Source organism: Babylonia areolata, chromosome 2, assembly GCF_041734735.1.
Source record: "Babylonia areolata isolate BAREFJ2019XMU chromosome 2, ASM4173473v1, whole genome shotgun sequence".
Lineage (NCBI taxonomy): Eukaryota > Metazoa > Mollusca > Gastropoda > Neogastropoda > Buccinidae > Babylonia > Babylonia areolata.
The window spans coordinates 45,429,127-45,453,475 of record NC_134877.1 but is presented as its reverse complement, the minus strand read 5'-3'; the positions used below and the strand labels follow the sequence as shown (position 1 = coordinate 45,453,475).

Below are 24,349 nucleotides of genomic sequence, written 5' to 3'. Positions count from 1 at the left end.
TATTACGTTTCATTATTTCATGTTTTATATTAATGTTTTACCCCCCAAAACGGAGTATGGCTGCCTGCATGGCGGTGTAAAAATGGTCATACACATAAAATCCCACTAGTGTACATGCGAGTGAACGTAGGAGTTGCAGCCCATGAATGCAGAAGAAGAAGAAGAATGTTGATGTTTTACACAAACCCAGGATAGGTTCTCAAGAACTGATCAATGTGAAGGTCATGCAACTGCTGCCTTTTTGAATTTGAGATGATTTAAAAAAAAATTTTTTTTTTTTACACAGCAGATATGTTGTAGTGCATATGGATGTGTCCACATGCTCTGACACCAACCTGAAAGTGAAGCTGAAAACTGAAAGTGAGACTGACGTTGGTATGTTGCAGGAAATGGGGATATCCTGTCTTATGAAGACGCTAACCGCCACAAGGAGGCCAGCGGCGTCAGTGGTCTCATGATCGCCAGGTCGGTGCCACCCACATGTTGTGGCTTGTGTGTGTGTGTGTGTGTGTGTGTGTGTGTGTGTGTGTGTGTGTGAGGTTGTGTGTATGTGTGTGTGTGTGTGTGTGTGTAAGTGTGTGTGAGTGAGTGTGTGTTTGGTTTTTTGCACCCCAAAATTTGGGATACCTTGTTTTCTTATATTTCTGATGATAATGAACGACAATGAGGGTTATAAAAATGCTGCTAACGATTTGAGTCCATTTAGGTTTGGGATTACCTGACAAAACTATACTCCCATGATACATTCAGACGTCAACCTGGCTTAGAGATTCCGACACCTTCATTGTTGGTCAGTAGGAAATTTGAGTAATGCTCCCAAAGACGCAACTGTGAAGTGAATGACCCTCGACTTTGTGGTCCCAGTCTTCCTGTTTGAGCACACAGCACCACTCAGCTCTGGGTAGGAGCTGGTCACAGGCCAAAAATATCCACCTCTGATGGGGATCAAACCCAAGTCCTCTCAGTCATCAGTCCGTGTTGCTAACCACTTCGCCATGGTGGCTGGTCGGCCACATGTCATGTTTGTCTTGTGGGGAAGGTCGAAGGATTGTCTAGAAGGTTGAGGAAGGTTAATTAGGCCTTGTGGGGATGTTTGACGTCTTGGGTTTGTCTTTGTAATAGGTTGAAGTCTAGGGTTGAGGTCTTGTGTTAGGTTGAAGTCTAGGGTTGAAGTCTTATGAAAGGTTGAAGGCTAGCTTTGAAGTCTTGGGTTTAAGTCTAGTGTAGGGTTGAAGACTAGGGTTGAGGTCTTGTGTTAGGTTGAAGTCTTGTTTAAGGTTGAATTCTAGGGTTGAAGTCCAGTGTAAGGTTGAAGTCTAGGGTTGAAGTCTAGTGTGAGGTTGAAGTCTAGGGTTGAAGTTTAGTGTGAGGTTGAAGTCTAGGGATGAAGTCTAGTATGAGGTTGAAGTCTAGGGTTGTGGTCTTGTGAAAGGTTGAAGTTTAGGGTTGAAGTCTCATGTAAGGTTGAAGTCTGGGGTTGAGGTCTTGTGTTAGGTTGAAGTCTTGTATAAGGTTGAAGTCGATCGTTGAAGTCTTGTGCGGAAGGTTAAGACAAGTGTGGAAGGCTGAAGTTTTGCTCTAAGCTTGTTGCTGCTCTGTATTTTGTGTTTCATGTGTTCTGATGATCACTTACACCACACAATCTCTTAGCTCACAGTCAGGCTGAATACACACTAGCAAGTAATAAAGCATGGCGGCTTTATTTCTAAAAAACCCAAAAAGAAGCAAAAAAACTATATATGCTTGATTTTTATTTCAAGGCCTGACTGAGTGTGTTGGGTTATGCTGCTGGTCAGGCATAGGCTTAGCAGATGTGATGTAGCGTATATGTACTTGTCGAACGCAGTGACACCTCCTTGAGTAACTGAACTGAACTGAACTGATTTTGTTGCATTTTCTCTTTCATGTGCCCCTTCATATCTCTGTAGCTGCCTTCACCTCTACACCCCATCTCGATCTTTATGATCAGCTTCAAATCTGCTCTGTTTCCATGTTCCCAGATTCAAACATTCCACAGTTGGCCGCCACTCTTTCTATGTCTCTGGACTTTGCGCTTGGAATCATCTCCCTCTTTCATTTCGTCAGATCTCAGAACTCATCTCTTTCAAGTCTGGTGTTAAAACCTACCTCTTCCCCAAATAACCCCCCTTACCCCTGCCTCCTCCTGGTCTGTAGTTTCTCCAGCTTTTTATTTACATGCATGCATGTGATTAACTGGTTTGTTTCTGATTTTTCTTCTTCTTCATTTGTGGGCTGCAACTCCCACGTTCGCTCGTATGTACACAAGTAGGCTTTTTGGGGGGTATGACTGTTTTTACCCCGCCATGTAGGCAGCCATACTCATTTTTCAGGGATGTGCATGCTGGGTGTGTTTTTGTTTCCATAACTCACCAAACACTGACATGGATTATAGGATCTTTAATGTGCGTATTTGATTTTCTGCTTGTGTATACACATGAAGGGGGTTCACACACAAGCAGGTTTGCACATGTGTTGATCTGGGGATCGGAAATATCTCCACCCTTTACCCACCAGGCGCCATTACCAAGATTCGTACCCGGGACCCTCAGATTGAAAGTCCCAATACTTTAACCACTCGGCTATTGCACCCGTCTTTCTGGACTTTTCTGTGCACAGAGTTTGGCGCTATGTAAATATCGAATAAAAAAAATCATTATTATTCAGAGGCGCGCTGATCAAACCGTGGATCTTCACGGAGATCAAGGAGCAGCGGCACTGGGACATCTCGTCCGCGGAGCGCCTCGACATGCTGAGGGACTACTGCAACTACGGCCTGGAGTACTGGGGGTCGGACACCAAAGGGGTGGAGACCACACGACGCTTCCTTCTGGAGTGGTTGTCCTTTCTGTGCAGGTAGGCAGGGAGAAGGGGGGTGGGGGAGAGGGGGGGTGCATGTGATGATTGGTTGATTGATAACAGGTAGGCAGGGAGAGAGGGGGTTGGGGGAGAGGGGGGTGCATGTGATTATTGATTGATAACAGGTAGGCAGGGAGAGGGGGTATGGGAGAGACGGGGTTGCATGTGATAATTGATTGATTGATAACAGGTAGGCAGGGAGAGGGGGTGGGGGGAGACGGGGTTGCATGTGATAATTGATTGATAACAGGTAGGCAGGGAGAGAGGGGGTTGGGGGAGAGGGGGGTGCATGTGATTATTGATTGATAACAGGTAGGCAGGGAGAGGGGGTATGGGGGAGAGGGAGTTGCATGTGATAATTGATTGATTGATAACAGGTAGGCAGGGAGAGGGGGTATGGGAGAGACGGGGTTGCATGTGATCATTGATTGATTGATAACAGGTAGGCAGGGAGAGGGGGTGGGGGGGAGACGGGGTTGCATGTGATAATTGATTGATTGATAACAGGTAGGCAGGGAGAGGGGGTGGGGGGGAGAGGGAGTTGCATGTGATCATTGATTGATTGATAACAGGTAGGCAGGGAGAGAGGGGGTTGGGGGAGAGGGGGGTGCATGTGATAATTGATTGATAACAGGTAGGCAGGGAGAGGGGGTATGGGGGAGAGGGAGTTGCATGTGATAATTGATTGATTGATAACAGGTAGGCAGGGAGAGGGGGTATGGGAGAGACGGGGTTGCATGTGATAATTGATTGTATTGTAACAGGAGGCAGGGATGGGGGTATGGGAGACGGGGTTGCATGTGATAATTGATTGATTGATAACAGGTAGGCAGGGAGAGGGGGTATGGGGGAGACGGGGTTGCATGTGATAATTATGATTGATAACAGGTAGGCAGGGAGAGAGGGGTATGGGGAGAGGGGGTTGCATGTGATAATGATTGATTGATAACAGGTAGGCAGGGGAGAGGGGGTATGGGAGAGACGGGGTTGCATGTGATCATTGATTGATTGATAACAGGTAGGCAGGGAGAGGGGGTGTGGGGAGAGGGTGCATGGATCATTGATTGATTGATAACAGGTAGGCAGGAGAGATGGGGGTAGGGGAGATGGGGTGCATGTGATCATTGATTGATTGATAACAGGTGGCAGGAGAGAGTGGGGGAGGAGATGCATGTACAGTGGGGTGCACAGTGAATGATACTAGCATGGATATGTTCAGGATTGATTACAATATCGTTGTAGCAGAGAGTGTGATGGAGAGAGAGAGAGTGGGGTGCATGTGATGATTGATTGATTGATAACAGGTAGACAGGGAGAGACCGGGAAGGAGAGAGAGAGTGGGGTGCATGTGATAACTGAATGATTGATAACAGGTAGACAGGGAGAGACCAGGAAGGAGAGAGAGAGAGTGGGGTGCATGTGATAACTGATTGATTGATAACAGGTGGGCAGTGAGAGAGTGGGGAGGGAGAGTGGAGTGTATGTGATACCTGATTGATTGATAACAGGTGGGCAGGGAGAGAGTGGGGGAGGAGAGTGGAGTGCATGTGATACCTGATTGATTGATAACAGGTGGGCAGTGAGAGAGTGGGGGAGGAGAGTGGAGTGCATGTGATACCTGATTGATTGATAACAGGTGGGCAGTGAGAGAGTGGGGGAGGAGAGTGGAGTGCATGTGATACCTGATTGATTGATAACAGGTGGGCAGTGAGAGAGTGGGGAGGGAGAGTGGAGTGTATGTGATACCTGATTGATTGATAACAGGTGGGCAGTGAGAGAGTGGGGGAGGAGAGTGGAGTGCATGTGACACCTGATTGATTGATAACAGGTGGGCAGGGAGAGAGTGGGGGAGGAGAGTGGAGTGCATGTGATACCTGATTGATTGATAACAGGTAGGCAGGGAGAGAGAGGGAGAGTGTGGTGCATGTGATGATTGATTGATTGATAACAGGTAGGAAGATAGAGAGTGGGGGAGGGAGAAAGGGAGATTGGGGTGCAAGTGATGTAACTGATTGATTGATAACAGGTACTCAGGGAGAGAGACCGGGAAGGAGAGAGAGAGAGAGGTGCATGTGATGATTGATTGATTGATTTGGATACTTCTGTGGCACCTGTCATCCGTCAGAGGTCCAGCTCAAAGCTCTTTACAAACACAGAGTGATTAGCACAAAACTCAACAGGGTAGAGCAGACTGAGAGATCCCTTTAGGTGGCGTGTTATTCATTTCCTTTGTCATTCATTCAGGCTTCAATCACACACTTACAGACACGTGCATACATGTGTGTATATATTAGATTTGACTCAACTGCAGTATTTTGTCTGTGACAACTCTCTTGCTGCGGTAGGTTCTTTTACGTGCTCTAAGTCCATGCTGTACACAGGACCTTTGTTCGTCATCTTTTCTGAATGACTAACATCCACATCACCACTCAAGGTCTTGTGGAAAGGGAGAAAATTCTGGCAAGCATGGGATTTGATCCCATATGCTCAGATTCTTGCACTTCCTAAGTGGACCTATTACCACTAGGCCACCACTCCACACTGTTTTTCAGACTTCAGTATTAAAAGTTTATTTTTACTTTGTGTATTTTGGAGTGCCTGTGCATTTTGTATAGTCTGAGGTACATGAGATTATGGTGTAAACCACTTCCATGAGATTTTTATATGTATTTTTAAAAAATTGAGATATGTGAGACTGGTGTAAAGCACTTCCATAGGATTAAAAAAAAAAAAAATTTTGTGTGTGGGATACATGAGATTGTTGTGTGAATCACACATTGGAGTCTTTGAAAATGCATACATTGTCAGTATTATTGTTGTTGTGAGGTGGATGGGATGAATTGTACTACATTTCAGTCAAGTGTTGCTGAGCATCTTACGTTTGACACAGTTTTAAAATGTTTGCCTTGCAACAGTTCTCCATATGTGGGACTCGATTTTTCCATCCAGACTTAAATTTTCTTGGTGTTCACAGTGGATGGGGTGGAGATAAGTTAGGGGGGACCGAAAGAGGTTAGTCATCAGGAAACACTATTTCATTCTCACAGCATTTGTAGCCAAGCAGTTCTGTATTTTCATACAAATCTTCATTTTACGCATTCATGGGCTGCAATTGCAACTGACTTGTTTGCTCATATTTACGAAAGGACTTTTACATGTATGACTGTTTCTTTACCCTGCCATGTAGTCAGCCATACCCGTGTTTCAGGGTATCATGCAGATCAGTGATGAGTTTGTTCAGATTTTGTTGTTGTTGTACACTGACCAGGTACATCCCAGTGGGAGTGTTGGCACAGCCCCCTCAGAAAATCAATGAAAGACCTCCCCACTACCGAGGTCGCGATGACCTGGAGACGATGATGGCCAGTTCCAACTGTGCTGACTGGATCAAGATCAGGTAGGTGATTTTTTTGTTGTTGTTCTTGTTGTTGTTGTCAATACATGTGATGATGTGATTTTCTTTCTGTTATTTTGACTTCAAACAAAGTGTACTTCAGTGTAATGGAGCTTTTGAAAAGTGTTGCTTGGCTGTTATGTTGTCTTTTCCTAAAAAAAACAAAAGTAACAAAAATCTTTTTGATGTATGTTTCTATGTGGAGAAATATAACCTTCTGTACAAGGGGGAAAAAGAAAAAAAGAAAAAAAAGATCAGGTAGGTGAATGAATGAATGGATTTGATTTCTGTAGGGTGCATAAAAATTTCAACTCTCGGGTTGTGTTCATGGCGCCACCCACACACAGAGACAGAGACCACACGAAACAATGAAATGCCTGCACAGTGGACAGTACACAAACTCATCACACACACACACACACAGCGCAACTGAGAAGAAAAAGTGCCTAAGACAGCTCTCTTTTCTTTCTCCTAATTAATATCAGTATTATTCATATTTGTTGTAACAACAGTATGTTATCCCATGGGGATGTCAGGAGCTCTTTCAGGAAAATCTGTGCTGGAATTTTTCTTCTTCTGTCGTTTTGTTTCTGGCCTTTTCTTCCTTTGTTTGTTTTTGCATTGCTCGTACATTCACCTTTTCTTGTCTAAAAAGCCTTGAATATTTGTCCTTTTCTGGACTTGGTGATTGGGCAATGGTACATTGTTGTATTAAGGCGCATGTGACATGTAAAAAATTGCGTGTAAGTTGTGTGTGGTACAGGTTGGTCGTGTGCCCAGGAATTCAACTACAATTTGTGATTTTATTTGGCAACACTTGTACCATTCAGTAAACTTGTAAACAATTGATGAAACCAGCGAAATGTTAATTGATATTGTTGAAATGTTTGTCATAGCACTATTTGTCACTGAAGTGTATTCTTTTTGTTTTGTTCACTTTGCTATACTGTTTACTATTTTTGGCAGCTCTTGGTATCCATTACGTAAAGAGACATTGATAGAAGTGTGTGAACTGTTGTTTGACAGATACTCATGTAGACATTGATAAATGTGTGTAAGTTTGTTTGACATATATTTATGTAGACATTCATAGATATGTGTGAACTGCTGTTCAACAGATATTTGTGTAAAGAAACATTGATAGGTGTGTGTTAATTTGTTAATGGACATTCATGTAAAAAGACATTGATAGATGTGTCAATTTGTTAATGGATTTTCATGTAAATAGACATTGATAGATATGTGTGAACTGTTTTTTCAGCAGATATTTAAATGAAAGAAACATTGTCATATTTGTGTGAACTGTTGTTCAACAGTTATTCTTGTGAAGAGACATTGATAGATGTGTGTTAATGTGTTTCAACAGATATTCATGCAAAGGGATATTGATAGATGTGTGTTAATTTGTTCAACAGATATTAATGCAAAGAGACATTGATAAATGTGTGTTAATGTATTTCAACAAATATTCATGCAAAGGGACATTGATAAATGTGTGTTAATTTGTTCAACAGATATTCATGTAAAGAGACACTGACAGATGTGTGTTAACTGCTGTTCAACAAATATTCATGTAAAGAGACATTGATAGATGTGTGTTAATTTGTTCAACAGATATTCATGTAAAGAGATATTGATAGATATGTGTTAATTTGTTTGACAGATATTTATGAAAAGAGACATTGACAGATGTGTGTTGATTTGTTCAACAGATATTCATGTGAAGAGACATCAGTAGATGTGTGTGAACTGTTTTTCAAGAGATATTCATGTAAAAGAGACACTGACAGATTTGTGTGAACTGACGTTCAGCAGATAATTGTGTAGAGATCCTGACACGATCTGTGAACTGTTTGTAACTCAAGTAAAGAGACATCAGTTGATGAGTCTGAATGATATTCAACAAATATACATACAAAGAGACACGAATGTTTAGCCGTGTATCATATATACATACAGACACAAACAGCTTCGCATCAGATGTACATACATAGAGACACAAACAGCTGTGTAACAGATACATGTACACAGAGGCACAAACAGCTGTGTGTTAACACTGACCCCTATGATTGTGGTTGCAGTGAAATGCTGTTGGGACCAGTGCCTCCAGAGTTCAATTTCCTGCCCAAACACAAAGCCAATGCCTACCAGTGATGCAAAACACCATGTGATGTTTTGGGACCTGTCATTTCTTCTGCCTTTTGCTGGGCTCTTAAAATTTTTTTTTTCCTTTCTGTCAGCATTCATGGGTTACAACTCCCATACTCATTTGCATGTACAAGTGGGTTTTCACTGGAAGTCTTACTCAAGTTTTGGGGCACGTTCTTGCTTGGTATGTTCATGTTTCCGTGACCTTCTGAAAACTGATATGGATTATGTGTGTGTTTATGTTCTGTATTTGTATACGCATGAAGGAGGCTCATGTACAAGCATGTCTCAACATCTGCTGTCCTGGGAGATACTAGCCATGTGGTTAAAGCGTGGACTTCCAATCTGGGGGCCATGGGTTTGAATCTTGGTAACAGCGTCTGGTGGGTAAAGGGTGGGTCAACACAGTATCATGTGCAGACCTGCTAGTTGCTGAACCCCTTTCGTGTGTATACCCACACGGAAGATCAAATATGCACGTTAAAGATCCTGTAATCCATGTCAGCGTTTGGTGGGTTATGGAAAAAAGGACATACCCAGCATGCACACCCCCAAAAACGGATTATGGCTGCCTATATGGCAAAAATGGTTATGCATGTAAAATGTTACATTCTGTCTGAGTGTGTGCCTGAAATCTGAATGACACAGGAAATGAATGATGAGCATCCAGGGGCAGCCGGCAGTGAGCAGCCTGTAGTGCAAATGGTCCTGAGTTTGTAAAGTGCTTAAAGCTTGATCTCCGACTGAAGATAAGCGCTGTATATTCATTCATTAAAAAAAAAAAAAAATCCACCCTGAACACACCAGGTGCAGCAAGGAATCAGACCCCAGACCCTCAAACTAAAGTGCAGTGCTCTAACCACTTGGCTGCTGCGTCCATCACGCTAGCTCTTTATCAACGCTAAATCTTTTCTGTTTCAAAATCTTTGTTCCAAGCATGTAATATTTGATTGGGTTCTGTTCAAAGAGATGCCAGTCTTTTCTGCTGGAAAAGCTGAGTGTATAAGCACACTTTTTTTTTTGCTGCTGCTGTTGGAACTCAGAACCAAGGTAAAAACATCTGTTGTCAGAATAAGGTACAGCTATTGTGTATTGCTGGCTGCAACATAATTTGTGGTAAGTTGTATGTGTTGCTATACTACCCAACATAACATAGGATGATTCTTAAACTGATATTAAATACATGCAGTGCAAAATATCCTTGTGCTGTTAAAATGTATTGATTGATTGATATGGATACTTATATAGCACCTATCCTCAGTTGGAGACCAAGCTTTAAGCGCTTTACAAACACGGGGTCATTTGCACAACATGCTGCCTACCTGGGTAGAGCCGACTGATGGTTGCCACTGGGCACTCATCATTCGTTTCTTGTGTCATTCAGTCAGATTTCAGGCACGCACACATACACACTCAGACATGTAACATTTTATGTGTATGACCGTTTTTTTTTGTGTTTTTTACCCTGCCATTTTAGGCAGCCATACTCCAATGTATCTGCAAGATTGTTTTTTCATTATTGATAGACTGCCCATTGTTATTATGACTGTAAGAAGAAAGGGTAAAATCTTGTTCCATCATCACCTTTGTTATGTTTTTTTTTTTTTTTTCTTAATATTTAAATGGTTGAAAAATTCCATGTTCTTATAGCTGCTTGTTTTTTTGTTTGTTTCAAACAGATTTACGTTTGGATTATTTGATATGCCTGTGCCCAGTGTCGTATAACACTTTTTTTTTTTTTTGCAGCTTTTAAATATTGATTCACACAACTGCACATACACATGCAAAGAAATAAAAAGGATGGTGGCTAAAACGTTTATTGATGAAAACAATTTCTCCTTCATTTCTCCATTCCTCTCCCCCAGAAGAAATAAAGACACTTACACACACTAACTCACTGAAGCTAATTCAGTAACTACAAGTGGCAAGAGTTTGTTATGTCAGGCAAATGCTACAACTGACTCTACACTGGAAGCAACAAGCCCAATATCAAACAGCTCATTGCTACAATTGCTGTAGCAAACTACTCCGAATATTGTACAACAGCCCACTGCTACAATTGATGTGGTAAACTACTCTGAATATTGTACAACAGCCCACTGCTACAATTGCTGCAGCAAACTGCTCTGAATATCATACACGTATTGCTTAAAGTATTCTGACAGTATTCTACAAGTTCCACAAAAAACTTATGCAGAATCCTTTGTGTGGTCTGACAGAAAATCTCTTCTGGTCTTCAGCATGTGCAACGAGAATACATTCAAGCAAATGCCCCTCTCTGTTTACAAGTCTTATCACTCTGTCATGAGTGAAATATGTGAATGCCTGTAACTTTGAGAGCAAGTGTAAATTACTGAATATATCAGCAGTGTGTAAACATTGCTATAATTCATAAGCCAATGTAACAAAATAACAAACTAAAGCTGCTATCCAAACAATTTGAAAACTAAGAACAGACCTGACAAATTGTGCCAACTGAAAATGGTAAATGTTTTGTGCAAGTTCAAACTGAACAAACTACTTTGTTCTGTCAACATTAACACATTGTGTCATTGTATGTACATTCAATGAAATGAGCAATGCGGTAAATTAATAATGTGAAGATTTAGAATACTTAATTAAACAAAGACACTCAACATTTTTGCAACTTATTTGCCTCCTTCACTTGGTTTACAGTACTCTTGTGTGTGTGTGCGTGTGGTGTGTGTGTGAGAGAGAGAGGCTACATATGTTTTTCTCAAACCAACAAACCCCCTATCTCTGTCTTAAAATTCATTATTACAAATTGGGTAACCCAGGTATTACTAGTGGTATGATTATAAGTTGCTGTGATAGCAAGCAAAAGTGCCATGGTGTTCTTACTGTTATGCCTGCAGCATATTCAAGACTAATAGGCTTTGAATAAAAGCTAGTTTGTGTTTGCACATTTCTTCTGTCATTGCTGCTGTGTGCACATGTCAAATGATGGGTATAAGGACAAGGCCGGAACTTCCTTCTTTGAGGAAGCATCTGGATTTGTTCCTGAGTATCATTTATTTACCTTTGTGCTAGCTGAATTGGTAGCATACGCAGATTTTAACTTGAAGTTGTGTACCCTTTTAAATGGAGAGAGTAACTTCTTTTTAATGTTGTTAAATACTTTACTCTCCTTACCTCACTGTTCTTTTTCATTTCAATTAGATAACGGCTGATAAAGTGTTGACCACTTGCAATAAAGTATGTATTTTCTTTTCTCTGGGACTTTTTGTAACAAAATCACCCAGATTTGCCAAATATCGAAACTGGTCTCTTGACAACAAATCAAATTTCAAATTCTTTTTTTCATTTCATTCTATAAAACTGAAAGAAGAAACAGTACCTGAGGTTTAATTTTTCACCTTTTAGTTTGTGACCAACTGTATGTATCAGCTAGTCATCTCTCTAATTCTCCCTCACACCCCATTCTTCCCACCAACTCTGGCAATGGTCAGGCCACATCCCTTACAAAACAAGCACATGTATTCAGTAGCTCCTTGCCTCAGGAAACAACTTTTGCCCTTTCTGTAGGACTGTGTCGATGCCTAGTAAAACATATCCTGTTCTTTTGTCCAATATATCTAATGGTAAAGAGATGTTAATCTGAACTGCACACCCTTGTACAAAAGAATGTGTATTTTGCATCAGTTGGCAGGTTTTTAAACAAGAAAAGAGGCAACTGCGCTACAAGTACAGAAGATACTGTGAATCCCTCTAAAACCAGTATCCAGTAAAACTGATCAATCTGGAATGACGAGTATTTTCAGGTTTCAGCTGTGCACATCTGCATGTACATGTACATTTATCCTTACACAGATATTAACCCCCACCCTTCCCCACCCCCTCCAAAAAACAAACAAACAAACAAAAAACTCCAACAACCCCAAACTATGAGATGAAAAAAAAGACACGCATAAAATGTACAAATTTTCTGAGATCATTACGATGACAAGAAATTTTTACAGTCATGATAATGCTTGTAGCAGGCTCACAGGTTTTGACAACATTTATGACAACAAAGGTCAACAAATCCATGCACATTAAGAAATGATTACCATGATTGACAATGAGGCTGTTATTTATCAGCCACCATCATCAGATGATTGGATGATATTTTAACTTATAAAAATCATACCCAATTACATTTAGGGTATTCATTTAAATTAGGCAAGTATTTTTTTTAAAAAATCAGTAAAGTAATTATGTGAATCTTTAACTGTCAGAGCACAGACAAAAATATTTTATATCTATTTATAAACATGTTGGGTAAGTGTTAAAAAAAATCATAAAAAATGTGCATTTTTTTAATCTACTAAATGATTATTAAGTAAAACAACAACAATAAAAGATTATGGAGCCTAATATTTACAATCTTTTAATTTATAAACCAAGCAATTTCATTTAAGTCCATGCAACTCAAGGAGAAAATAAACTGCTGCACAAAAGATGACTACAGTGACATCCTTGCATCTTCTTTTTTTTTTTTTTTCCCACCTGCAAATCTATATGTAGCCGTGTACCTGAGTGGTTTTATTAGTGGTTAAGTGGCGAGAAGCACAAAATGACACAAGCTTAGCGTCAGATGGAATCTTTAGACTGACGAATGATTAACTGAAATGAAATATGCTTCTAACTGATTAAAGTGTGTGTGTAAGCACAACCTGTGTTCCCCCAGCTCCAATCAATGCCTCTTGCCAGCAATTTGAAACATTCAAGATATTCTGAAACCCAATCATTGTAAATCATCATAATTGAATAATGAAGATATGTTCTTTCACAGCATTCCATTGATTTCATAATACAAATGTCTTCAGCGTGAGATACAATTACACACTGCAGTGCCTAAAAACAGCATCACAATACAGATTCTCCTATCCTGTCCCTCCAACATGCATAATGGTACATCCTTTAACCTTTTTTTTTTTCTTTTTTGTTTGTTTAAACTAACACCCAAGTGTACACTTTCCACCAAGGAGGATTTTCTACACAATTTAGGTTGAGAAAACCAGAAGAGTTGGTAAGAAAAAGGAATACAGTGGACATTTCAAAGTCTCCCATGTATTTCAACAGAACATTCTATACTTTTCATTATGGTGGATATTCTCGGCAGGGGGGGTGGGGGGGGATACAGAAAGGAAGACAGCTAACATTTCTAACTGTCCAACATGTCTTAACAAGCATCAATGTCCACTAAAAGTTCTAACAAAACACTGCATTTCTAAGTAAGTTCATCTAACTTCACTTCTTCTTTTGTTGCATCAAAGCTTCCAAGGTATTGCTATCAAAGCCTGTACTGACAACAACAACAACAACAAAAAAAAAAAAAAAAAAAAAAAAAAAAAAAAAAAAAAAAAATCATGCATTTGGAGAGGAGGATTCTGTGGCTTCCATAGGAAGTACAGAAATGCCCCTCGCCATCTGAAGCCCATAAATTTGGAAATATCTTTGGAGTGTGTCCAGCACAATTCTGAGAACTACATGAAATAATACAAACACCTACCTCTTGCCATCTAAAGTGCTTATTTGAACAGTGTGCTAGGAGGTGTAAGCAATACAGACTACAACACAGAAAATAATACAGAATTAAAATGAAATAATTCTAATACAATACTGAACACAGAAGAAAATACAGAAAAATAATGAAAAAATTCTATTACAATACAGAAAAATATGGAATTAAAATGAAACAAATTTCACTTCAATACAGAACACACACACAACACCCCCCACAACCCAAAAGAATTAAAATGGAAAAAAATTCGAGTATCACATGGAAATATAAACTGTTAAATGCCAGTGAACACTGAAAATAACGGACTGATCTTTAAAGGCGGCCATTCCATTTTCTGTCAAATCCCTGAACAGAATGGATCTCTAAAACTGGAGCAGAGAATATGAGCAGACCACATGACCTTGCCTTTTGTTCTGCATATGCTCAACGCTCTGTGAAGGAACCACAGGCTAAATGTTCTTGTGTTTACACACACAACCTGTGAGCCATCAAGAAACCCAGTGTAGTTGGCAAAATGCTTTCTGAATAGGCATGTGAAGAGGGAATATACTGAGGTCACTATTTGATTTCAAATCAAATCAAACTGCTAAGTTGCTACCATTAAGTTTCTCATGTCAGCACCAAATGATAAACGGTAAATGCCAAAAAATGTTACATAAAAAAAAGAAAGTTTATAATGAGGCATGCTCAGAAAACTGATAGATATCATCAAGCTGTTCGTCAATATATGACTCAAATCCCCAGTAACAATATAAACTGCACTTGATAACTTGGCATACAAATGGCTTTACCATATAAATGATTATGCTATTTCTTTCTTTCTTTTATATTAAAGTTCTTGTACAGTAACATTTACCACAAGAAAAAAGCCCAACTTGAAACTGAAAAGAACAGTTTTGTTTTTTCTTTTTACTTCATTTTTTTCATACTGTACTTTAAAAAAACAAAAAGTGTGCAGATTGTAATGTTATACGCATTTATATCAGATATATTTTTTCATGTACAAAAGAAAAGAAAAATCCAAACAGAAATCCTAGTCATGAAGCCATGTCCTAATTGTTCCTGAAGAAAGGCCACCAGTATGAATCAATGTAACATCACATGACTGTGACAAAAGAAGACTTCACACGTTCCACAAAAAAACAGGAAAATCATGAGACATTATACCCTGTACAAAGATACAGTATTGCACTTCTGGGCTACTGCATGTAGCACTGCAGTACAGTGACAAGAATAACTTTGACCGGAAGGAAGACTGCAGTCAATAACTTAGCAACTGCTACAAAAGAACCCAGTCCATATCAGTGTAGCAGTCTGTCTGTACCCCTGTTGCTTTTTACATCGAGGGACTGTGCAGACTAGGCTGAACGACCCACAGGGATAAACTTCAACTAGCCCAAACTGACCCCCTTGTCACTAGATTTTAACCCCCCACCCCACCCCTCTTGCAACAGAGATGGGGGTTATCTCAGGCAAGTTTGAAATAACTCCTGAGGGTAAAGCTGGCTATGTTAAAAACAATACAGGCTTCTATTTTTGATAGAATGACTGTGAAGCCTCAACTCCCCCCGCCCCCAACTAGCCTAACCCCCCCCACCCCCTAGGGTCACTGGTGGTTGGAAATTACCCCATCTTTTCTATTGGTTTAATCAAGCTTATGAAAAAGGAAGGGGTGGGGGTAGGGGGGGGGGGTATAGCTCTAGGTTAGCCTTTACTGAACCTTCCACCCTCATCTACATTTTAACAGAAAGCAAAAATATAGCAGGGGAGGGGGGGCAGGGGGGGGGGGTGGGGGGGGGGGGGGTCAAGGGGGGTTAGTTTGAGGCTATTAAACTGGACTGTGCGCAATAATGCAAAGGAAGACAGCATTCTGTAGACAGGGTTTAGAGACAGGTTCCTAAGTGCAGTGTAACCAACAGAAATGAAAACACATGGTCAGATGACCCCCTCTTGGACGCAGACACGGTCACACTGGCTGGAAAGTAACAGTTCAATTGAAGGAATATCATTCTTCACATTTTTTTTTTTATATATATAAAATCATACATCACAATTTCCCCCCACTCTAACATTGTAACAATGGTCAGATTATCTCCCGATATCCACTGTCTCAGTTCTGTTTGTGAAACTGAATAACACACATTTATATATGTATATATCTTAGTATAAACATAAAGAAAAAGGTACTCAAACAACAGAGGATGTACATTATATACATTTCTACTGAACCAAGACACAGTCGACCAAATTTTCTACTTCCCTCATGACAGCTTCGTCAGCGAAAGCTTCTAGACTATACTTTCTGTATGTTTACATCTGAACAAAATGCCATTAACTGATTCAAAGCTCTACAAAATACTGAAATACAAAAAAATAACCAGAGAGAATACTGTTTCACACAAAAAAAAGAAAAAAAAAAAAAAAAAAAAAAAGAAAAGAAAAGAAAAGAAAAAGACCCAACACCAGCACCATCAGAATGGATAAGGGAATTAGATTAAAACGTTCTCTTGGAATCTGTTAATCATGTCCACCATTAATACTTTTTACAACAATGAGCATGCTTAAATCTCCTATCGTAACTGTTGTTAAGATTCCGCACTGCATAAAAACAACAACAAAAAACATAACGTTTCTGAATGTGACAGAACCAAGAAAGAAAGGAAAACAGTATGGAAGCAAGCTCTTTGAGACATGTGGTGCTACCGATTACTGATTATCCTGTCTAAGGCATTGCAGATGTTATAAGGCACCAACTCAGATGTTCAGTAATGGTCACATTATAAGGAGGGCAGCTCACACACCATCACTGATGCAAAACGATTACTGTGTGTCCAACATTAGCTGACCCACTTGCACTCTGAAGGCAATGAATACTCTTGTAAGGGCTTTTGATTTTAATGTCATACCTTCACATCACACAAAATTGTGTTGCAGTCAAGATACTGCAAACCACACCACAGGAGTCAAATTAATATGCAGTGTTCAAATTCTCATGCAGTCATACCACTAGAGTCTTTGTATGTTGCTGCCAAACGCCAAACACACCACCACAAAAATTGTGACTGTTAGTAGTGACTCCCGACATGGTTGTGTTGAAGAGGAGCGTCCACCACAGTGAGCTGTGGATTTAAAGTAACTGTTCAACAATGCTGAGGGTTCGCATCACACAGTGATATACCAAGCCACAACACGCGCCAGATCTCCAATCAATCTACATTTTGTGCCCGCTCTTGTGTACTATGTGGTGTACTTTTGTCATGGTTCCAATCTTTATTTCCCACCATTTTTTTCTTCTTTTTATTAACATGTACACCCAACATCTATTTTCTGTATGTCCTCACAACACATCTATATACAAACACATATGCACACACCAATCACAAAATTGACATATCCCACACACACACGTACACATGCTAACACAGTCAGGTACAAGCTGCCCTATTCCTCGAGATGATTGTGATATAGGTTTATGTATTGTGGTATTAATGTTAAGTATTGTGATATGAAATGTGCATCATCTTAGTATTGTGATTTAAGATATGCATAATGAGTACTGTGTTGCATATGACGATTTCTGTGTGTGTCTGAACATACTTTAGTGTTTGGTTGGATGTCTGTGCAGGGTTATGGATGTAAATTTTTCAATTCAGAGTTGAAATGCATGTATTACTCATCAGTGTGTAACTTTTGCTGAGCATGTTTTACATGAACAGGTGCTGTTTTAATTGGAATATTTATATTAAAATTATCATAATTACAGATGATCACACCATGCTGAGTACCACTCACAACTCTAACCACTAGCAGTGTCACGGTGCTAGATGAGACAGTCCAGGGAACAACCTGGTGTGTGGTTACATACTGTTGGTGTGGTCAGCGAAGGCTTCGACTGGCAATATCACAGAACGCAAAGTCATAGAGCGCTATGTGCTCACAGAATGCAAAGTCACAGAGCACTATGTACTAACAGAATGCAAAATCACTGAGTGCTACGTGCTCACAGAATGCAAGGTCACAGAGCACTGTGCACTCACAGAACGCAGAGTCTCAGAACGCTATGTACTCACAGAACGCAAAGTCACAGAGCACTTTGTACTCACAGAATGCAAAGTCTCAGAACACTATGTACTCACAGAACGCAAAGTCACAGAGCGCTGTGTACTCACAGAATGCAAAGTCACAGAGTGCTGTGTACTCACAGAATGCAAAGTCACAGAGTGCTGTGTACTCACAGAATGCTAAGTCAAAGAACACTATGTACTCACAGAACACAAGGTCACAGAGCACTGTGTACTCACAGAATACGAAGTCACAGAGCACTATGTACTCACAGAATGCGAAGTCACTAATACCACTGTCACAACACAATCCCTTTCACTGACCTGCCCTGGTCAGAGCAGCGACACCAAGACATGCGGGCCAACGCTGGATCCTGCTACCTTGCTGCAAATAATCTCATGGCATCATGTTCCAAATAATCATAATCTCTTCCATCATTTCAGTACGGTCAAGAACAAAAACACACACACACATCATGGTGCCATGAACACGGTAGTTTTGATGTGTGATACAATCCAAACACACAATCACAGTTACAGGAGCATGGTTCTGATGTGTGAAAACAACGATGATCTTTGTCATCAAAACAATGACAACCTTTGTGTCAAAACTATGACCATCACTGTGTCAAAACTGTGACCACTGTTATCAAAACTACGATGATCTTTGTCAGTCAGTCTACTCAGCCCTGTCCGGTTTCATCAAACCGGACCCACACTTCCGTAAGCATGGTTTTGTTTTGATGTGTGAAAACAATGATCTTTGTCAAAACTACCACACTCTCTGTCAATCAACGGGAGCTTCATGGAAACCAGACCCACAGTGGCATGGTGAAGGACAGAAGACGAAGCCAGACCTAACCCCCCTCCCATCCGCCAGGCGTGAAGGAGAGAGGGAAGAAGGAAGAAAGCGGCTGAGGCCTCAGCTCCTGGCCACCTTGAGGATGTCGATGTAGTGGTGGAGACGCTCCCGCACCCCCACGTGCTCTGTGAGGGTGACCATGGTCAGGTTGGCCTCCCTGTAGGTCTCCAGGATGTTCAGGTGCTGGAAGGCCTTCACTGCGTTCTTCAACGTCACCAGCCCACAGCTCTCGACTGGGAAGCAAAACAGGCATTTTTGTTGTTGTTGTTGTTGTTAAAGGTTAAGATTAAAAGTTCCACAGCCTTTTACGGCCATCAGGGCAGTGAATTCACATCCACTGTGTTTAGGGCTCGGCATAGAAGAAGGACCTAATCTTATCCTTCCGCTGTTTTTACCTTCCCTGACCGAAGTCAGGTACCCATTCACAGCTGGGTAGATTGAGGAAAATCGGGAGTAGAGTGCCTTTTCTAAGGACATAGCACCATGCAGAAATGATGCCTCAAACCCTGACTTAAGGTGAACACTGGATGAGAAGTCCAACGCCATACAGATTCTGCCACTGCGTCTCCAAAATGTGCATCCGTTGCATATTTCTTAGGCTGTCCAGTTGCTTTGCAAGCTGCACAAAAACTGAAAACACCCAAGCCATGTCCTTTTATCATTCAAAAAATAGTTGTTCATGGCAAATTATGTAAACAAGGCCAGTTTGACAGTAAAACAAAATAAATCTACTGAGACGTAAAAAAAAAAAGGGGGTGGGGGGTTGTGGGGGTGGCAATGCACTGTGCCGACATACTCTCCCGGGGGAGAGCAGCTTCAATATCACACAGAGATATCTGTTGTGACAAAAACAAATTATATGGGAAACAGCAATGCCAAAAATATGAAAATGAACAACTGTGCTAGTAAATAGTGATTTACAGAGCACAAACAATAAATCTTTGGTTCAGCACTTTCTCATACTTCAAATCAGTTGTAAAATGATTAGCCTTGTCACAGACACCTGTATCAAATTAAAGAATCTTTTAATATGAAGTGTACACCACACTGACTCCTAATAATGACAACAGTAACTGAATTATATTATCAAGCAAAAAATCAATGATCACTCATGCATCAGACAACAGTGAGAGAACACACTTACTGTGCATAACCAGTTTGTTCTTGGCTCTGTCTTGTGCAAAGCTGGCCAGTTTCTTCATGAACTCGTCCTCTGGAATGGGGGGTTGGGTGGGGTTGGGGTGGAAGTACAACGTGCTCCATGAGAAAGATACAGTTAAAGAGCAAAAAAAAAAACAACCAACCAAAACCAAAACACCAACTACCCATGAACAAGCACAGGCATAAAGATTGAGTATTTCTCATAATGAAAGAAATACAGAACACCAACTACGTTGCAACAATGTCAGTGCAACAGCAACCAACATGATACACTGCCCTCTTTTCTTTTTTCCTTTGCTGTTGTTATTGTTTGTTTTCTGTTGTCCGTTAAATATGTTCTGTTACTATTCTTTATACAATGTAATAATTGAATAAAAAATATACATATATATTTTTTATTTATCACACAAAACCAGCTAGGAAACAAGAGAATCTTCTGGGCTTTTATGTATTTGATCATTTTTCCCCCACCATGTAAGCAGCCATACTCTACATACAGTGGTGTGCTTGCTGGAAATGTTCTTGCTTCATTAGCCCACTGAATGCTGACAAGGATTTGGGGATTTTGAATGTGCGTATTTGACTTCTTGCACGCATATACCCAAGGGGGTTCAGGCACTAGCAGGTTTGTTTAATTGGGAGATGGGAAAAATCTCCATTCTTAAACCACCAGGCATGGTGACAGGCATTCAGGACTATCAGACAGAGAGTCCAACATATTAACCACTTAGCTGTTGTATCTGTCTACAGCAAGAGATAAGCACAGACCATAAGGAACCCATTAATGATAGCATCGTAATTAATAATTTCTACTGAAAGTTTCATTAAAATACAGTAATGGTCAAGGCACGTCACATGAGTAAAAATTAATAAAAAGAAACACTTTTACATAAAAGCATAATCACGAATAAGATTTTTATAACTCTCCCTCCACCTCCACAATCATGCCTACAAGTACAACTTGCACAGTCACTGACACCAACCAGAGAACATCCAATTATCATTCACATGATCATAACACAGAGAACACCCAAATATTATTCACATGATCAGAACACCAAACACACACAAACATACACACTCAGATGCATGCATACACACACACAAATGCACACACACTCATACAGATATGCATTCTCACATAACACACACACACAAAACACAACACACAGACAAAACACACAACTCACACACCATACACACACAATTACATCAATACTCTAACAAAATGTCTTCAGTCACTGATATGTGTGACAGGATATTAAACAAAATTCCTCCTCCTCCTCCACTCAAACAACACACGCCACACACACACACTCACTTGAAACACACACATACACCCCTTCACACCCACCCACCTACACAGAACGCATTCAAACACACACACACACACCTTCCTGCCCACCCACCTACACAGAACGCATTCAAACAGACACACACACCTTCCTGCCCACCCACCTACACACAACACACACATTCACTTTAACACATCCACCCACCTACACACAACACACACATTCACTCAAACACACATACACACCTTCCCACCCACCCATCTACACACACACACACTCAAACACACCCACCCACCTTCACACAACACACACATATCCACCCACGGTATAAAGGGCCCCAAGGCAGCAGCATGCAGCCTCTCACCTGGCATATCTGCGGTGAGGGCCTGGGTGATGTAGTAGGCTGTGATAAGGTATGATTCCAGGATGGGTGACAGGACCACATGCAGGAACCGCAGCTTGCTGCAGATATCCGCCTGGTTAACGTTCACCTGCAAACATCCCATCACCCACGCTTGTCTTTTGTCTCACTCCCTGCTTTCTGTACACATATATGTATATACATGACTCAAAATACATATATATGCAACTCATGTGCATACACACACACACGGTGACACACGAGTCTTTCGCTCACTGGCTTCCATACCACGCGCATGTGTGCACCATTCAAACACACAAGTATGCATGTACACACACACACACACACAGTCTCTCACTCACTGGTTTCCATGCCATGTCCATGTGTACAACACAAAACACACAAGTGCCCATACCCACACACACACGTCTCTCATTCATTGGTTTCCATGCCATGTGCGTGTGCACAATACAAAACACACAAGTGCCCACACACACACACACACACGTCTCTCACTCACTGGTTTCCATGTCATGTGCGTGTGCACAACACAACACAATACACACACATACACACAGAGTCTCTCACTCACTGGTTTCCATGCTATATGTGTGTGCACAACTCAAAACACACAAGTGTGCACATGCACAGACACACACACACTGTCACTCACGCTCACTCACTGGTTTCCAAGCATGTGCATGCACAAGTCAAAATTTGAATTTCACACAGAGAAATCTGTTGTGATAAAAAAAACAAAAACAAAACATGCAATGCAAGTGTGCACACTCACACACACTGTCTCTGACTCACTAGTTTCCAGGCATGTGCGTGTACAACTTAAAAACCACACCAATGCAAGTGTGCACATATGCACACACACATATCTCTCACTCACTATTTTCCATACATGTCTGTTGTGCAAAACTCAAAACACAAGGAACGCAAGTGTGTGTACACACACAGAGTTTCTCACTCACTGGTTTCAATGCATGTGTGTGCATAACTCAAAACACAACACCACAAGCCCTCATGTATACACACACACATACACATGTATACAGAGTCTCCACTCACTGGTTTCCATGTATGTACATGCACAACTCAAAACACAAACACAATGATTCACACGCACATACACACACACACACTGTCTCACTCAATGATTTTCATAAATGTGTGCATGCATGTGTACAACACATTCAACACAAAAGTGCACACACACTGTGTAATAAAAAGAAACATTTTACACAAAAGCATAATCACGAGTAACATTTCTATAACAACTCTCCCTCCACCTATACACCCATGCCTACAACGTGTACAGTCATGCAAACCAAATAGAGAACACACACATACTTCAATATATGTACAAACACACTGTGGAAACCAAATATAAAGATGATTTCAAAATGTTCTCTCTCTCTCACACATAGAGGATCTACAATTTCTAGGACCACCCCAAAGTTAAAAAAAATGATGGAAAGGAAGAGGGGCAAAACACTACACAAAGCACAATACACAGAACCCATGCACACACAACACACTTCACATGCACACACTCCACACAACCCATGCAGAGAACACACTACACACGCACACTCTCCACACGACATATGCACACACAACACACTAGACGCAACCCATGCACACAGTACACACAACACACGACACACAACTGGTGTACACACTAGACACACACCTTGAGTGACTTCTGCTCCACGTAGCCCTGTGCCATGTCTTCATCATCATCGTCATCGTCCCACTCCAGACTTTTGGCCAGGCGGTTGGCCCAATGTCGGTCCACCAGGTCCACCGCTGGGTCGTACTGCACACACCACCACCAACTCTTCCATATATATATACAACAGTATGTGTGTGTGTGTGCACCAACAACTCTTCCATGTACAACAGTGAGTGTATGTGTGTGTGTGTGTGTGTGTGTGTGTACGTATATGTGTGTGCGTGTGGTGCGCGTGTCTGAGTGTGTCTGTCTCTGCATGTGTGTTCGAGGACGCATGCCTATGCACAAGAGACAATGCAACCAATATGCACAACAGACCCATCACTATGTGTGTGCTAGACTAACACTACACGGGTTTGTATGTGTGTGCATTTGCGCACTGGTTTCAAAATGCACACATGTATGGATGCGCATTTTTTTAAATTTTTTTTTTTTAATGTTAATCTTTTTACACAAAGTCAAACCTAGGGTAGGCTCTCAAGGACTGATCAGCACACTGGGTTTATGCAAAAATGAGGAATGTGCCCTCCCCTTCCTTTCTTGTTTTCTTTGTAAAGCATATATGCATCAGTCTGCACGCACTGACACCCTCTTGAAACTGAAACTGAAACAACATGCTCACCTCTGCCCCTTCAGAAAGCAGGATCTCCCGGTCCACAAAGTTCTCCATCTTCTCTATCAACACGTCGGCCACAGTTCTGCAGGGCTGTACATGCCAGAGCAGTCACAACCATCACCCACACACAACAATGAAATAACAATGATAATAATAATAACAATGCACTGTACATGTACAAAGACATCATGACACAACTTGTCCAACCAGCCTGCTCACATACACATGAACACAAAAACATATGGCAAACACATTTAGACACACAGCATGGAAAGGACACTGTCATTCCAAGACATTCACAAG

At 41.0% G+C, this 24,349-nt stretch overlaps 2 protein-coding genes across 3 annotated transcripts in view; one reads left to right on the top strand and one right to left on the bottom strand.

The window, feature by feature from the left end:
- Positions 1-12,611, top strand: part of LOC143301838 (tRNA-dihydrouridine(47) synthase [NAD(P)(+)]-like) — a 25,796-nt gene extending 13,185 nt beyond the window's left edge. The window contains exons 9-12 of the mRNA XM_076616259.1: positions 387-465; positions 2,686-2,874; positions 6,146-6,274; positions 8,353-12,611. Coding sequence (XP_076472374.1) covers positions 387-465; positions 2,686-2,874; positions 6,146-6,274; positions 8,353-8,425 — 470 coding nt within the window. The 3' untranslated portion in view covers positions 8,426-12,611. The remainder of the gene's footprint in view (positions 1-386; positions 466-2,685; positions 2,875-6,145; positions 6,275-8,352) is intronic.
- Positions 12,612-15,757: 3,146 nt separating this feature from the next.
- LOC143279464 (glycerol-3-phosphate acyltransferase 1, mitochondrial-like) overlaps positions 15,758-24,349 on the bottom strand; it is a 33,409-nt gene continuing 24,817 nt past the window's right edge. For both annotated transcript variants that reach the window (XM_076583510.1, XM_076583508.1), the window contains exons 19-23: positions 24,053-24,136; positions 23,389-23,514; positions 21,690-21,816; positions 20,014-20,082; positions 15,758-19,102 (exon numbers count right to left, since the gene is read on the bottom strand). In XM_076583510.1, coding sequence (XP_076439625.1) covers positions 18,930-19,102; positions 20,014-20,082; positions 21,690-21,816; positions 23,389-23,514; positions 24,053-24,136 — 579 coding nt within the window. In that variant the 3' untranslated portion in view covers positions 15,758-18,929. The remainder of the gene's footprint in view (positions 19,103-20,013; positions 20,083-21,689; positions 21,817-23,388; positions 23,515-24,052; positions 24,137-24,349) is intronic.